This window comes from Bos mutus, chromosome 4 (genome assembly GCF_027580195.1).
Source record: "Bos mutus isolate GX-2022 chromosome 4, NWIPB_WYAK_1.1, whole genome shotgun sequence".
Taxonomy (NCBI): domain Eukaryota; kingdom Metazoa; phylum Chordata; class Mammalia; order Artiodactyla; family Bovidae; genus Bos; species Bos mutus.
In genome coordinates, this window is record NC_091620.1 from 68500332 (window position 1) to 68518069 (window position 17738).

The 17738-nt window shown below is 43.1% G+C and overlaps 1 protein-coding gene across 2 annotated transcripts in view; it reads right to left on the reverse strand.

Moving 5' to 3' along the window:
- Window positions 1-17738, reverse strand: part of CTTNBP2 (cortactin binding protein 2) — a 168141-nt gene that overhangs the window by 19467 nt on the left and 130936 nt on the right. For both annotated transcript variants that reach the window (XM_070369594.1, XM_070369595.1), the window contains 2 exons: window positions 9089-9175; window positions 8909-9008 (listed from right to left, as the gene is read on the reverse strand). In XM_070369594.1, coding sequence (XP_070225695.1) covers window positions 8909-9008; window positions 9089-9175 — 187 coding nt within the window. The remainder of the gene's footprint in view (window positions 1-8908; window positions 9009-9088; window positions 9176-17738) is intronic.

Below are 17738 nucleotides of genomic sequence, written 5' to 3' on the forward strand. Positions count from 1 at the left end.
GATCCCTCCTTTCATTTCATAGATCTCAGAGATGTTAAGGAGATTTGACGAAGGCTTTAGAAACAGTGATAAGGAAGGACCATAATCTGGGTCTTGTGATTCTTATTTTAGGGGTCCTCACATTAAAGACGGGGGGCCTGAACTGCATAAATGGAGTATTATTGTTATATGTATTAGACAAATCGGTAGATAAAATTTAACTGAAAGATTGCCTGGGCACCTGCTAAGCACTCAAATGTTAATACGGTAATTGAAATACATCTATAATACTTGCTAGATAGCAAAGAATAAAAAATTTATATCACCTTTTAATATTTTAGAAGATTCTAAGATGCCCGAGTCTTAGCTAAACTAACCTTGAGAAAAGATCAATTTAGAATACTCAGCAGTGATTCTGTCAAGTAGTTCCACTTTCCACAAACACTTATGATAGGACATTATAACCACTCCACCTCTGGGTTACTCTAGACACAAATGCATTGTCAGTTTCAAGAGAACTCCTTGAACACTGTAAATTAATCTCTTCTGAGATGGAAATAACTTTTCTGGATGCTACAAAGCTTTAAAAACGAAAAGACCAGAAACAAAACGGGCTGCCTCTCCGTCGAGTTGTCTGTGGGGGTGGGCACTAGCACTTGGCACGTGCCACGTCCCCTCACCACGGCTCCTCAGTAAAGAGCACGAACACATTCTGTGCTTCTCAGGGTCACATGTCATTTCAGAACTACACTTATTATGGAAGTATGATGGCTTTACCAGCCCAGCTGATAAAGAATCCGCCTGCAATGCAGGAGAACCTTAGCATAGCATAGCATAGCATAGCATGTCTAGTTCAAGTTATTTAACATGGATTCATTTCTATAATATTAACCAACCACAGAAGCAAAAACTCATCACACCTTTGGGTTTGAAGGATTATTCAGCCTTTGATCAGGGTTTATGGAGACACAAGATGGCTACTCATGCCATATTATATCTGGAGATTTCTTCTGGCCTGTTGTGGGAAAGTTGACCATTTAAATTCCCTTTGTCCTCTGCTAATTCAAAACCCCATTTCTGAAACTATCTCTTTTAGTCCTTCTTTCTTCTAACTTGATAGGTGTATCATCTCTGCTCCTCCCCAGAGATCAGTATAATCTTAATCAGATATCTCCTGGGCTAGGCTCAGGGCTATAGTTCAGTTTTGCACACCTTTGTTTTCAAAGTTCTGGATAGCTAAGTCCTAGAGCAAGACTCACTGGTTTAAAAATAATGTATCACATTTATAGTTAAACCCAAATCACTCCATGTCTAAGGTGAGGCCAAGTCCACACTCTCCTCTTTGGGGATGGACGTGGCCCATGTTTTACACCGTCCATTTAAAACAAGGCTCTGTGGGGATGATGCTCTGAGTCCAGAGGAGAAGCAAGGGAAAGGTCTGCAAAGAGCCTCTAGCAATGTAGGGTCCAAGGAGGAAATCTCATTTATGTAGACTTCAATTACATATGATATTATTACAGTAATTCCATCTTTATTTCTTTGGAAGTAGAAAGTTTTCTCAGGAATTCTAAGCATTGTTTTAAAATACCAAATGAGTGTTTATTTTTTTTTTCTTACTACTACTGTCACATGAATTTAAAAAAATATCTGTCTTGCTAACCTAACTCAATACCTTATACTGAGGAGAAGTTTGACCCATTCTAATACACGTTCACACCCTCCTTACCAAATAACTGAGCCATGTGACGTGACTGCTGCTGCTGCTGCTAAGTCACTCAGTCGTGTCCGACTCTGTGCGACCCCAGAGATGGCAGCCCACCAGGCTCCCTCGTCCCTGGGATTCTCCAGGCAAGAACACTGGAGTGGGTTGCCATTTCCTCTCCAATGCATGAAAGTGGAAAGTGAAAAGTGAAAAGTGAAAGTGAAGTCGCTCAGTCGTGTCCGACTCTTAGCTACCCCGTGGACTTCAGCCCACGAGGCTCCTCTGTCCATGGGATTTTCCAGGCAAGAGTACTGGAGTGGGGTGCCATCGCCTTCTCCATGTGACATGACAGTTTCTCACAAAAGCCAATACGAGGAGGAAGATGTTATTTAAAATGAACAAAATATCCATTGCAGGTATAAGTGCTATGTCATTCTTCTTGAACTGATCTTCTGTTCTACCTTCCTGTCTTCACTGGTACCATTTCAGAATCCATGTAAGTTTTAGATTCTTAAAACTAGTAATTTTTAAAAATCTGCTACTCTTCCTTCTTGTATTTTGTTGCTCATACACTTCTTTTATTCATTCTCTGTCTCTTTTCACTGGCTTTCTTCTACAGAATCATACAGAGGAACATATATGGAAATGTATGTGCTATGCGTATTGGAAGAGGAAAGCTCAACATTCTTCAGTCAGCTCAATTCAGTTCAGTTGCTCAGTCGTGTCCGACTCTTTGCGACCCCATGAATTGCAGCACGCCAGGCCTCCCTGTCCATCACCAACTCCCGGAGTTCACTCAGACTCACGTCTATCGAGTCAGTGATGCCATCCAGCCATCTCATCTTCTGTCGTCCCCTGCTCCTCCTGTCCCCAATCCCTCCCAGCATCAGAGTCTTTTCCAATGAGTCAATTCTTCGCATGAGGTGGCCAAAGTACTGGAGTTTCAGCTTTAGCATCATTCCTTCCAGGACCAATCTCCTTTAGGATGGGCTGGCTGGATCTCCTTGCAGTCCAAGAAGACTCTCAGGAGTCTTCTCCAACACCACAGTTCAAAAGCATCAATTCTTCGGCGCTCAGCTTTCTTCACAGTCCAACTCTCACATCCATACACGACCACTGGAAAAACCATAGCCTTGACTAGACGGACCTTTGTTGGCAAAATAATGTCTCCAGCTAAATCTACGTAGTTTAAACTTTTTTTTTTTTTTTTTTAGAAAATAAGGTTAAAAACTAGGAATACGTTTAGAACACCTTATGAATCAGCACATCCTCATATGGCAGTTGTATTATTCAATCAATTTACTTTCTTGGTTAAAAAAAGAGAGACTAGGGGATAGATATTTTCTATCCCATTAGTATTCTAAAAGCTTAAGTAGAATAGCCTTGAAGCTCCTCCTCTCTAACCCAGATCTCTGCCTTCTTTACTCTGTCCTTTTTCATCACCCTTTCTTTTACCACAAAAGAAAATTCCCTCCTGAGGGCTTTCTGCACGACACACAGTGACACCACACTGTCCACAGATCCTTCCCTCTGGCTCACTTGCGATTCCCTGGTACTGCCTCAGGAGTTTCTGGTGTCCCCGTCTACTCACAATGTACTTCCCCATGATCTCCTCATTGGCCACCTATCAAGAGCAGTGGGTCCTGCTGCTGTGAAAATGACGGTGACAATGGATGGAGTTTCAGAAGTTGAGGATGGACAGCAGCGAGGCAGAGATCTGAAGCCAGACTGCAGTGTTCCTGACATGACATGCAGAGACCTCCAGTGTCTATTCTGGTGACACTAGAGTATAATCATAGGAAATTGTCATGAGCAGCTTTACATTTTAGGGTGAGCCTTCTGGAAGCCTGCAGAGGGCTTCTGAAAGGAGAGAGAGGAGAAGAACAAGAAGGGTTAGTGCCACAGTCCCTTGAGCAAGAGATGACAGGTGGCAGGTGGACTGGAGAGCGGGAGGAGGAGATGAGATATGGGAAATAGATTCAAGAGGAACGAGGACTGACTAGATGCGGGGAAGAAGGCGAATGAGGAACCTCCAATATGCTCCGCTTGCTAACGGGTAACTGCATTCAAGGTCTTAGCAGGTAGAAGTCTTGTGTTTGTGTCTTATTTGTGCTATTAAAAAAAAAAAAAAAAGGATATTTGATACTTGTAAATTATTGAGCCAAATACAGAATAAAAATCCTTTACTACGTGGAGATGCTATACTATTCCCTACATAAGAGAGTAGATTTTTTGGACTCAGTCTATCATTTGAAAACCTTTCTGAAATCCAATTCATTCTGTTTTTATGCCCTGTCATCAAGTACGGCCTCAACAACTCCTACACTCTCTTTTTTCTTTCTAGCTTCACTGTAAGCAAGTTCTTCTACTTGCTGACAACTAAGTGTGATTAACATTCCATTTTTCTTTGCCTATTTCTTATATCAGGAGATTCAGCCATTCACTCAACAAGTAATTATTGGCAATCAGTGTACAAAGTGAAATAGAAGAAAAAGCTCCATTCCTAGCCTTCAAGGAGCTCATACTATGTGTCAGTGAACATAAAAGCCCAAATAAGCCTCACAGCCTTGAACTATAGCTGGGTGGGACTCAGAGGTAAACAAAGCTTACTGCTCTTCATCAGAGGTAGTTGTCATATCTGGAGAGATCAGACAAGCCTTTATTTGGGGTGTCCTTAGAGTACGACTTCCCTGGTGGCTCAGACGGTTAAGCGTCTGCTACAATGTGGGAGACCCGGGTTCGATCCCTGGATCAGGAAGATCCCCTAGAGAAGGAAATGGCAATCCATTCCATTACTATTGCCTGGAAAATCCCATGGAATGAGAAGCCTGGTAGGCTACAATCCATGGGGTCGCAAAGAGTCGGACACAACTGAGCGACTTCACTTCACTTCAGAGTATTTAAAACAGGGACTGCCATGTCTTATTTTAACTAGTCATGTACAACACAGTACTTTACTGGGAACCTGCCATGCGGTAGTCATGGTATGTGTGTGTGTAGGGGGTGGGGGAAACGAAAGTTTGTGTGTTTATTCTAGATGAAATTTCAGAGTAATTCTAGATGAAGGCTGCAGAATAAACAAAGATGTGGAGAGTAGAAAAGCAAAGGACATGTGAGGAAGAAATACTATATTCTGCTGGAGCTTAGATATCTATTTTTTTTAAAGAGTCAGATATTCCAAAGAAGATGTACAAATGGCCAACAGGTACATGAAAACAGGCTCAGCATCACTAACCGTCTGGGAAATGCACAAATCCACGTCAATCAAAAGCACAATGAGATATCACTTAACAACTGTTAGAAAGGCTATCACTAAACAGAGTTAACAAATGGTAATGATGTATAGAAAAGGGAACCCTTGGGCACTCTTGGTGGGAATATAAATTGGTGCAGCCACTGTGGAAAACAGTATGGAGGGTCCTCAAAAACCTAAAAAACAGAAGTAGCATAGGATCCAGCAATATCACTTCTGGGCATATCTCCTAAGGGAATGAAATCAGGATCTTGAAGCAATATCTGCACACCTGTGTCCATCACAGCATTATTCACAGGAGACAAAATATGGAAACAATCTAACCATCCATCAAGAGCTGAATGAATAACAAAAATGTGGCTACACTAGGATATGATTCAGCCATGAGAAAGAAAGAGATTCTGCTGTCTAGACAACACGGATGGACCTTGAGGGCATTATGTTAGGGGAGGTAAATCAGACAGAGTGAAACAAATACTGCATGGTATTCTTGTATGTAGAATCTAAAAATGCCAAAATGATGAAACCAAGTAGAATAGAGGTTGTCAAAGTCTGGAGGGTGAGGGAAACGAGATGCCAGTCAGAGGATACAAACTTTCAGTTATAAGATGAATAAGTTTGGGGGGGGGTTAATACTGTATTTATTATATACTTGAAAATTGCTGAGAGAGTAGACAGTAAATGTTCTCACTGCAAGAAAGAAATGGTAATTATATGAGGTGATGGAAATTCTAGCTAATGATACAGTGGTAATCATTTTGTAATATTTGGGTATCATATCAACACCCTGTATCCCTTGCACTTACTGTTATATCTCAAAAAATTAAAAAAGGTCAAATAAACAGATTAAGTGGAACAATGTCCTAGAATGGAAGACAGAGTGGCACTGACTTTGTTCGGTGGGTGATGGAAGAATGGACAGGAATCACGAAGAGCTTCTAATCAGGGGTCTGGTGATCTGTGAAGGATGTTCAGGGAGGAGAAAAGGAGGGCAGAGCAGCCACTTACAGGTAAGTAGACAAGACAGAGTAAAAGGAGGCATGAAGTAGGATGGTCCTGACGGGGATGGATGAAAAAGGCCCACTGAGGCCCACTTGGCAGGACGCGACCGTGGACTGGCTGTGTGACAGGAGTGAGTGCTCTGTGAATCAGAGGACCTGGGGGGTTCTAGACGGTCTTAACATAGCTTTAAAAATTAAGATAGTTGAAAACACTGAAGAACAAACTCCCACATTTTCACATAAAACTTGGGTTTCTTGCTTCTTTCTGCAAGTCACAAAACCCATGAAATTGCATCTCCACTCAGCTGCTTAGAGCTGAGAGCTGCTGTTCTCATGGAGATAGGGACAGGCTTCCCTCCCTCCTGCCCCCACCAGCCTGCTTCACTCCTTTGTGTAGCTTATGGCACATGTGGGCATTTAGGTTTTCAGGTCTGCCAACGCGACCTGAGTTCCAAGTGTGGGGGCCAAGAGACTCACTGAATTGGGAAATTAGGAAGAAGAGTTATTTTTAGAAAGGTGCTCCTCAAAGATTTAGAAACGCTGAGCTGGTCACCTTAGCATCCTTCTTGACCTAACTCACTGTTTTCAGCCTTTTTTTTTTTTTTTAGCTAAGCTTAGAACAGAGTTCAGTCTAATTGCTATTTACCCTGATAGGACAAGACACACCATGTTTTAACTTCTTACTCTGAAATGAAGAAAGACTGAATATTGAAAAAGTGTAGGGGGTTTTCTCTATAAAACTAAGGGGGGGAAATGGGGGGCGCAGATGAGTTTTTGAGGAGCAGCAGCAGGCAGTGATTGAGGTCAGGTTCAGGATTCTGACTGCTTGGTTTATGTCTGCACTGCTGTGTCCTCGCTGTGGCGTCCATGGGCCAGCACTTAACCTCTTGTCTCAAGTGTTTATAAACCAGGGAGGTTAGAATAGGGCTTAAGTGTGTTAGTCACTCAGTTGTGTTTGACTCTATGTGACCCCATGGACTGTAGCCTGCCAGGCTCCTCTAAACACGGAATACTCCAGGCAAGAATACTGGACTGGGTTGCCATTACCTTCTCCAGGGGATCTTCCTGACCCAGGGATTGAATCTGGGTCTCCTGTATTGCAGGCAGATTCTTTACTGTCTGAGCTACCAGGGAAGCCCCAAATAGGGCTTACCAGAGACAAAGCTTAGTAAACATTAGCTTTTATTAGTATTGTCAGAGAAAACAGTTTTCTGTCACTTACTCTCACTACTTTCTGGCAAAGAATCGCCTGAGTACTACAGCAACATTCAGATTCTGGTGGAGTTTTCCTGTCCCCAAAATGTGCTTCTATGTCTGTGGACTCCCCAGTCTGTCTCTAAATTGCCTCTTAATTGTATTTCTTGGCTTAGGAACTCCTGGTAATTTCCATCTTCCTCAGCCTGGTCACCACCTACAGGATATCTCCCTTGATCACAGGTCCAAAGATGAGAATCGCCCCTTCCCCTAAAGAAGAGACCTGAATTTGCACTTTATTGCATCCTAACTCAGCTCACAACCACCTCTCTCCTTCACCCCATCCCCAGGTTCTCTGAGGTTTTGAGCCCATAGAGACCAGAGGCTGCTCCATTTCAGTTTTGTTTCACTAGTCATTTATACTCTACAGGGTTATACTAACTGTGCCTGTGCTGGACATGGGGGTGTTAAGCTCTGGAGCCTAAGATGGGGAATTCACAAAAATGCTGCATTAATTAATATGTTTAAATCACGGTTCTGCTGCTGTGTAGTTTGTGGCAAGTTACTGAAGCTCTTCATGCCTGTTTCCTCACCTTTGAAATGGAGATAATAACACCGACTCAAGGGGCTTCCCTGGTGGTCCAGTGGTTGACAGTCCAGCTGCCCATGCGGAGACATGGGTTTGATCTCTGGCCAGGAAAGATCCCACGTGCCATGAGGCAACTGAGCCTGGGCACCCCAGAGACTGTGAGCTGCAACAAGAGAGCCCTCACACTGCAACTACTTACAGCACATGCAGCAGTGAGGACCCAGCATGGCCAGAAATAAGTAAGTACTCTATAACGGCCTACACGGGAAAAAGAACGAAGAAAAGGGTGGGTCCCTGTACACGTGTAACAGAGTCACTTTGCTATACGCCTGAAACTAACACAGCATTGTAAATCAACTATAACTCCAGTAAAAAAAAAGTTTTTAAATGCTGGTGCCCATTCCACACTCAGACAAACTAAACTAGAATCTCTCCGAGTGGGGAAAAAACCCAACTTGCATAGGGCTGTTGTGGAGACCGAGTGTGCTCACTTAGTCATGTCTGCCTCTTTGCGACCCTTTGGACTGTAGCCCGTCAGGCTCTTCTGTCCATGGAATTTTCCACGCAAGAATACTGGAGCAGGTTGTCATTTCCTACTCTAGGGGATCTTCCAGACCCAGGAATGGAACCCATGTCACATTACAGGAGGATTCTTTACCTGCTGAGCCACCGGGGAAGTCCAAATGAGTTAGTTAATGCGTGGTTTGTGTTTAGCCAAGTGCTGGTCAATGGCATACTAAGAATGAAGTGGAGGAAGCAGTGCACCCCAGGCGCAACAACAAGGGGTGCTCTGTTGTACAGAATTTATGAATAATAAAATTTACTAAAAAATCGATCGCTTATTACCACCGTGCAATTAATTCAAAACTGCACCAATGATACAACAGTTTCACTAAGGTGGACTGCTCCCACCACCCACCCCCTCCTTTGGTATCCTCTAGTGCCAGTTATATATTACACTTCAGATAATTTATAAACAGAATGCAGGATGCAGAACAGATGCAATGACACGTACATAAGTGTCTTTTTACAAGTGTCACCAGGGTTCCCAGTTTTCATCCCATAGCTGCGGCATAATTGAACAGTCTACTTAAATTTATCCCTAAGCACAACATTTTTTCCTTGCAATGGCTTAATTGACAAAACATGCCTTTTGGTTATCACAATTCAGTTTGCTGAGATGGTCTTACCACTACTGATGAACAGATCTACTAGCTGTTCCTTGGAGAAATCAGCATCCACTTCAGCTCTCACTATTTCACAGGGGAATCCTGCAGCCATTTGTCTGTGCTGTGATAAGAAGAGTGTGGTTAGTTCTGAACTCTTTCGGATTTTCAAAGAAAAGGAGAGGGTATGTGGTCAACCCATACCTTCAGGCAGAGTGCAAGCTGATGGGCGATGTAGTCTTGCAAGCTCCCTTCTGGGCCATGGAAAATGACATTATGATATTGCTCGACCTATTAATAAACCCAGAGAAGATCTTGGTAAAACTATTAGAAGATAAATATTAAATTATTGGTTTATTTACACTGTGTAGAATATCCTTTCTGATTGTTTTCCGCCTTTCAAAAGATTAAAAGTATTTTTCTAGGGATTGGCTTCATTCACTGGGCATATGGCCTTTCATTTTAATGTGAACACTGACAAACATAGTATTTTACACTTTACACAGTTGCTGCTGCTGCTAAGTCACTTCAGTCGTCTGTGCGACCCCACAGCCGGCAGCCCACCAGGCTCCCCGTCCCTGGGATTCTCCAGGCAAGAATACTGGAGTGGGTTGCCATTCCCTTCTCCAATGCAGTAAAGTGAAAAGTGAAAGTGAAGCCACTCAGTCGTGTCTGACTCTTCTCGACCCCACGGACTGCAGCCTACCAGGCTCCTCCATCCTGGAGTGGGGTGCCATTGCCTTCTCTGAATTTTACACAGTATTTACATGTTTATAGCAAGAGAGGGCCTTTTTTGAAAAAGTATACTCCTTTCTTTCCTCCATTTTCTACACTGAGGTTCAGTATACTACCTGGGAACACAGTTCCTAGTGTACTTTGTCCCTTATAGATATTCTGTAATTTTTTTTATTATTATCCTTTACAGATGCTCTTTAGTTCAAATTTTCCCAATGCTTATCTTACTTTTCAGAGGTTAAAATAGCAGTGAATGTTTTTCAGGAAATTTTAGACAACACAAAGAAAAATAAAGAAGCAGAATAAAAATCACCAAAGCAACCACTATAATATGGTTCATGTTTCCTTCCAGTTTTTTTCTCTGCACAGTTGATATGCGTGTATTTGGTTTTTAAGCATACAGGAGTGCCATCTTTTTACACCTATTGTATATCAGAGAATACCTTTGTGTTGACTTTTTACATAAAGGACATCTTCATAGAATAAAATACTTGGATCAACTCTTTATATGATCCCACTGAATTTCAGAAATCTAGGTAGAGTCTGGCTGATCACTTTTCCTTTGTTAAAAAAATAAAAAGTCTCCTTCCTGGAGGCCTATAGTGATTTTAAAAACTCTTTATCCCCATGTATAAAAATATCTCAATTAAGAACAGGTGGAGATGTAGTGGGTGCTAAGATGGAAAGTCAATGAATGATGTTTTACGCAGGACAAGGGCAATGATGTTTAGAGTGAAATCGGGGTGGAGATCAGCCTCCCACACCTCCATAATCCAGCGCTGTGCTCCCATGCTGGGGAGGTTTCTTCCTAGAAAGGTTTGGCAGAAAAGGACCCACACAGGTGAAGCACCAACCTAACCAGTACCGTTGACAAAGTTCATATGAGGACTGAAGATTGAGCCACCCAGACTTAGAAATGTGTTAAGACACGACAGGTCTTTTCTCTCTTTTTAATCTGCGATGGGACGACGTAAGGACATGGATGTGTATCTTTGTGCTGCCGTTGCTCTGCTGTGCTCTGATCAGTTTGTCCCTTTTATATACCAGGGAAGGTCACATCCTAGAGGGTGACCAGAGCGGACTTCTGTGAAGACAGTGACTGTGCCCCTGGATCCTACAGGAAAAGGCAGATTCTGAGATATGAAAGGAAGGCTTGACGGAAAGCCCTTAGTATGGAAGGAAAAGGGAACTCCTTCCTTACCTGGGGCCTTTCAGACCTGAGCTTTGGCCTCCCAGGAGACCCTGACATGTTTAGACAAACTCCTAGGAAGGGAAGGGAAACCAGGCTTGACCACTAGGTGTCAGACAATGGGCTGAGGAAGGAAGTGATCCTAAAGGGGCCCGTTGAGGTTGCACTGGGGACTGAGTTTTAGGCTCTGAAAGACAATTTACCTGGTAGCCGCCAGTGATTTCATCTTATTTTAAATATTATTCTACCACTGTTAAGCCTTCAATAAAAAAGGGAAGAGTTGGAGTCACAGTGAGGGTAGGGCAGCAACAGAGAGACTAGCGTGTCTGGAAGAAAAATGCCAGTGGCTGCAGCTGCCTGACAAACATGAGGATCCTAAAATGAGAGGCTGAGCTCAGCAGCGACTGGCCTGGGCTGTTTTCCGTGGAACCGCGACTCGGAAAACCAAGCAGTGGTAAAGGTGCCAGCCAGGACCAAGCCTGGGACAGGGCCTCCCTCAGAGACACAGGAGAGATAACATCCCAGAGAGTTCAGCTGAGGCTCTGCTTCTAGGTACTGAGGCCGTGGCACCACAAGACTTCAGGGGTAAGCTTTTACTAAAGAAGAATTATTACAGCACAGTCTGTTCTCATTTGTACCTGTGTGATAGCGGGGAAGCTTGGGGATACACAGATTGTTCTTGTCATTAAAAATTGTTGCCCATTGCCCAGATTTATCTAGTTACGGTCTCTTTCTTCCAATTTTAAATGAAATAGGGTAAATCCTTTGGACACGTGCAAACTTTTTTCAGCTTGGAAACTTTCTCTTCCATTACGCTTTTGTTCATGTCTTCTCTTCTAGTTCTAAGGCACACCTGTAAGGCTTAAGTTCCCTTGCTGTGCTCTGTGAGGACACCTGTCCCTTCATCATTACCCTAACTCTGTCCTTCTCTTCTACACTCACAACCCTGAATGGAACTTTCTCGTACCACCTCTGTTCTGCTCTTTATGATCTCAAGTACAATTTCAATGAGGCCATTGCATTTTGGGTTGTTCTTTGTTGGGCTCCTTGCCTCATCCATCTGCTTTCCAACCCTTTTCCTTTTCATCTTATCCTGCCCTCCACCATGGCTTTCTTGCTCTGCTTTCACAATCTATCTCCTTGCATCCTCTAGAGAATGAACATAATCGCCCAAAGTTCTTTGTTCTTTTTTTAAAAGTTATTTTTAAGCTGTGTTCTTCTGAGTTTTCAGGAAGGTTTTGTTCTTTTCTGCAGTATTCTTCCATAGTATAATGTTAAGTTGTCATGGGTATTTATCTACTGTGAAGCGACAGGAAGAATTCTGCAGTAAAGCAGGATGTGTGGACCATTACTGATTTCACTCACTGCCCACTGATCTTCCAGCTTAATTAGGTCACTAGACGGATGGCAGGCTGGTGTCTGTAATTTCTAGTTAAACTCCAGGATCCAGCACTGGCTGCTGTGGACTAAGGTCCTGCTGTTTCCCTTGGGAGACAAGTGCATGAGCTGAACTGCAGACCCGGGAAGCAGGATGCTCCTGTACCCAGCCCATTGAGAGTGCAGATAGAATATGCTTCCCAATGCAGCACAGTCTCATCAAAGCCCGTGATCTCTGCTCAGGGATTTCTAGGATCCAACCTCTGAACAGCTGCAGAAGGACCTGTGCTGCCGGGGTGGAGCAAAGTATCATGGTGCTGCCAAAAGCAGAAGCAGTGAAGGAGGTATGCTCAATTTTCTAACTGCTAGTAAATCTTGCTTTTTTTTGGAATCATTAGTAAAGATGGATAAGAGAAAGATAACAATATTTTCCTATCTCATCTCAGGTAGGCCTCAAATAAATAAACCTGACAATCTCTTGCTCCTCAAGTTAGTGAAAAAATTTTCTAGATTCTTGCCCAAGGAAGACCTCAGTTCTATTTTCCTCTGCTACTATGAAGCTTTATTCCTTTTTAAAAGTACTTTAGTGGGAAATTGTGTGTTAGGTGCTGCTTGGCAGGTGCAATTTTAAAGCAGAAATCTTGAGCTCTCCAAATTAATCCCAAATTGCCATGAATTACTGGGTAGAAATTCTCTCACCAAGAATGGATAGTTTCACACTAGCGAAACAGGCACAGATTTTCAAGGTTTACTGAACAGTCTGTGCTGTGTGCTGCACTTAGTCGCTCAGTCGTGTCTGACTCTCTGTGACCCCATGGACTGTAGTCTGCCAGGCTCCTCTGTCCATGGGCATTCTCCTGGCAAGAATACTGAAGTGGGTTGTCATGCCCTTCTCCAGGGGATTTTCCCAACCCAGGTCTCCTGCATTGCAGGCAGATTCTTTACCAGCTGAGCCACCAGGGAAGCCCAAGAATACTGGAGTGGGTAGCCTATCTCTTCTCCAGTGGATGTTCTCGACCCAGGAATCAAACCAGGGCTCCTGCATTGCAGGCGAATTCTTTACCAGCTAAACTACCAGGGAAGTCCACTGAGATTTTCAACTAATACTGCTATTTAATCTTGTCTCACTTTTGAAAACAAGTTTAGCCATCCTGTCAAACTGCCTACATTTTCTTAAGATTGACTTTGAAGTCATGTAACAGCAAGAGATCCAACTTCACAGATAAGCCGTCTTCAATTCCAGCACCTCATTTGTTCTCAGATTGTTGGTTCTCAGGAAAGACAGAAAAATTTTACTGAAAGGCCATTCACTAGTAGTAAGCATGTCTGTTCACACAGTCTTACATCCTTTCCAGAATATAGATAAGTAAATTCAATAAGTAAATCAAGGTAAAAGACTTCTAGATCATTCAGACATTCTAATGCAAGCATCCTATTAGTGGGTTTCTACTTATTTCATGCATTATCAGTTTTTTTGTGAATGATATTTTGTTCTAGCTCATCAAATGATACAGTTGTGTGGTTACCATTTAAGAGCTGAACAAAAAAATTGATTATGGAAGCCCCTTGCTATATTTAAACTGGTGAAAACATGCAAAACTATGCCAAGAAAACATATTTATCTGTTTTAGAGTTACCATGTTATTTCTCCAAATAGCAAGGCCTGAGGTTTAAAAAATACACATGCTCCATGCTTCCAGCAGAGGGCAGCTCTAAAGATAGACAGATAGGTAGACAGGAAGGTAAACAGATTAGAGGAGGCGGGGGTAGTAAATATTTTAACTATGTTGAAAGGAGATCTGCTTTTTGAAACCCAACTTCTAAAAGGTGAATTGTAGTCCCCAGATTTATCTTCTAAGTGCGTGCTTACAGTGTGACATTTCTGCCTATTAGTAAAGGGACACAGGGCTTGTTATCACAATTGGTACCAATCCCTTTTATTCTTGTGTCTTCAGAGCCTATTCAGGAAGCTCTCATCACATGCCAATTAGTGCTTTGTGAGGCAAGTGAATTCTGGATAAATGGAGACAATGACCTTCACAAAGGCCCATCTATCCCTTTATCTTTGTTTCCCTCCACAGTGTTTTTCTGCAGAATGGAGTTTACCCGAGGGGCTGTAGTCCTGTAACAGCCAATGTGGCACCTGCAATGTGTTGTCAGACTTGTGGCATTATTTTAAAGCAATCAACTTCACGTTTGGTCAGAGTTTCACTTGTCTGAGGAAAAAAAAGCTTCTACTACCTGAGACAGTTTTTAGGCCAAGCTGTGCTGAGATGCTGAACTCAAAAAAGAACGAAAAATAAAAGGTCTTTACGGAGCTAATGAAACTGGGATGGCTATAGGTTAAAGGGTCATGCTTTATAGCTAAGACTTTCATTACAACCTCTCTGAAAACTTAATTTTAAAGAACTAATTTATATATGACTTCAGAGCCACAGAGAATACAGTTACTGTCAACTTACTCATGTAGAATCCCCCCAAATAATACTGGAACATCCAGCATCAGGCATAACCAAAGCCGGGGGTCTTTCATGCTAGTGTTTTTAGGCATTTGCTGAGGTCTCTCTTTATAGAATAGGTACAAAGAATGATGGAATTCAAGAAAAATTCAAGTTCACATACAGAGAGACACCCATACTATATGCTTTCAAAAATGAACTTCAGTTCAGTTCAGTTCAGTCACTCAGTTGTGTCCGACTCTTTGTGACCCCATGGACTGCAGCATGCCAGGCTTCCCTGCTCATTACCAATCCCAGAGCCTACTCAAACTCTTGTCCATCGCTTCGGTGATGCCATCTAACCATCTCATCTTCTGTCGTCCCCTTCTCCTCCTGCCTTCAATCTTTCCTAGCATCAGGGTCTTTTCCAATGAGTCAGTTATTCACATCAGGTAGCCAAAGTACTGGAGCTTCAGCTTCAGCATCAGTCCTTCCAATGAATATTCAGGACTAATTTCCTTTAGGATGGACTGGTTGTATCTCCTTTCTGTCTGAGGGACTGTCAAGAGTCTTCTCCAACACCACAGTTCAAAAGCATCAATTCCTCTGCACTCAGCTTTCTTTATAGTCCAACTCTCATATGCATACACGCTAGCTAGCTGCATACCGGCTCCTCCCCACCGGGAGGTAGAGGGTGACAGCCAGAGCCAGAAGGCAAGAGGCTGCTACAATCTCAGCCCCAGAGATGAAATCTTCCACCAAACTGTGAGCAGGCTCACAGCTGCTAACCTGTCTTCCTGAGATCCTGGATGCCTGACATCCACCAGGAGGGCCACAACCTGAGATCAGCTCTCCAGAGGAGACACACAGCACAGCTGAGACGGTGCTCTCGTGGCGCACCTGGGAAACCAAGCGGCCGGGACTGGGGAGGTGATTTGCCAAGCACCTGGTTGCCTGAGCTGCTCAGACCTGGGAAGGGCACAAAACACACGCCCAACCCACAGAGACTGAGCCAAAAGTGTTTGAGTGTCTTCTGTAGAGGTACAGGTCAGCAGTGGCCTACCACAGGGGCTCTGGGTGCAGCAGACCTGGGTATGGCATAAGCCGTCATGGAGGAGGTCGCCATTAACCCCACCATAGAGCCACCAGAACTCACACAGGACTGGGGAAACAGACTCTTGGAGGGCACAAACAGAACCTTGTATACACCAGGACCCAGGAGAAAGGAGCAGTGACTCCACAAGAGACTGACCCAGACTTGCCTGTGAGTGTCCAGGAGTCTCCGGCAGAGGCATGGGTTGGTGGTGGCCTGCTGCAGGGTTGGGGGCACTGAGTGCAGCAATGCATGCATGGGATCTTTTGAAGGAGGTCGCTGTTATCTTCATTACCTCCACAATAGTGTGGCCTTAGGTCAAGCAACAGGGAGGGAACACAGCCCCGCCCATCAACAGAATATTTGATTAAACATTTACTGAACACAGCCCCACCCATCAGAACAAGACCCAGTTTCCCCCTCACTCAGTGTCTCCCAGCAGGAACCTTCCATAAGCCTCTTATCGCTATCCATCAGAGGGTAGACAGAATGAAAACCACAATCACAGAAAACTAACCAAACTGATCACATGGACCACAGCCTTGTCTAGCTCAATGAAACTGTGAGCCATGCCATGTAGGGCCACCCAAGACAGACGGGTCATGGTGTAGAGTTCTGACAAAACGTGGTCCCCTGGAGAAGGGAATGGCAAACCACTTCAGTATTCTTGCCTTGAGAACCCCATGAACAGTATGAACAAATGAGCTTATGGAAACCATAAAAGCCAAGATCAGACTTGATTACTAACTTTGAATAAAGACAGGCCATTACACACTAGCACAAAAGTAGTAACTTGGGTATATAACTATTTAAAAAGACTGTAAGATACAAGTCTTAGATATAATTTCCCCCTTATCACCTGGCCTCTAGCACTCCTGAACTCTTCCTGCCCCAGATTTTCCACTAGGCCCTTACCCAGTATTGTCCCTCCATCCCCTGAAAAAGATCAGGCTGAACCTGGTCATCTACTAAAGGGGCTGATAAGCCTTTATGGGCAATGTTAAGATACAAAACCATCATTTACAGCATCATTTCTATGGGAATATAGCAAATTTATTTTGGGAATATATGAAGAGTAGGTAGAACCTCCTATTTATGATTCTTGATGATGAGCATGGCACATACTGAAGTGGACAGTCAATGTAATTCTCAAGAATTGGGTTCATGAGGATTCAGAGTTCTACATTTAAAAACAGGTATCAGATAAGGGTGATCTACTCAAGTATTTTTCTAATATAATAGTCACTGAATTATTAAATTATGGAGTTATTAATAAGCTAATAAAAGTTGCAAACTGGCTTAGAGAAAAGTCTGAGATAAAAAAATTCAACTATTATAATAAGTTATTAGTGATTCAAACTCAATTAAGTTAAATGTCTCTCTATTAACTCAAGGATGAAGACTTAAAATGCACTTGTATTATTTAACTATTCAGGGAAAGAACAGTATTTAAAATTAACATCATTTAAATTAAAAAAAAAGTCTGATTTAAAGGTTTCACTCCATTTGGTTTTCTGCATGAGTGCTTCAATACATGAATTCTATTTACCGCATTTACACATATTGTGCTTCCCATATGGATCAGCTGTAAAGAATCCACCTGCCAATGCAGGAGACGTGGGTTCAATCCCTGGGTAAGGAAGATCCCCTAGAGGAGGAAATGGCAACCCACTCCACTATTCTTGCCTAGGAAAAAATCCCATGCACAGAAAAGCCTGTTGGGCTTCAGTCCACGGGATCTCAAAGAGCAGAACACAACTGAGTGACTGAGCATGTGCTAAGTTGCTTCAATCAGGTCCGACTCTTTGAGACTCTATGGACTGTAGCCCTTCAGGCCCCTCTGTCCATGGGATTCTCTAGGCAAGAATACGGGAGTGGACTGCCATTTCCTTCTCCAGGGGATCTTTCTGACCCAGGGATGGAAGCCGTGTTTCTTACGTCTACTTGCACTGGCACGCGTGTTCTTTACCACTAGCGCCACCTGGGAAGCCCTAACCACACACACATACAGTAAAACCGTTT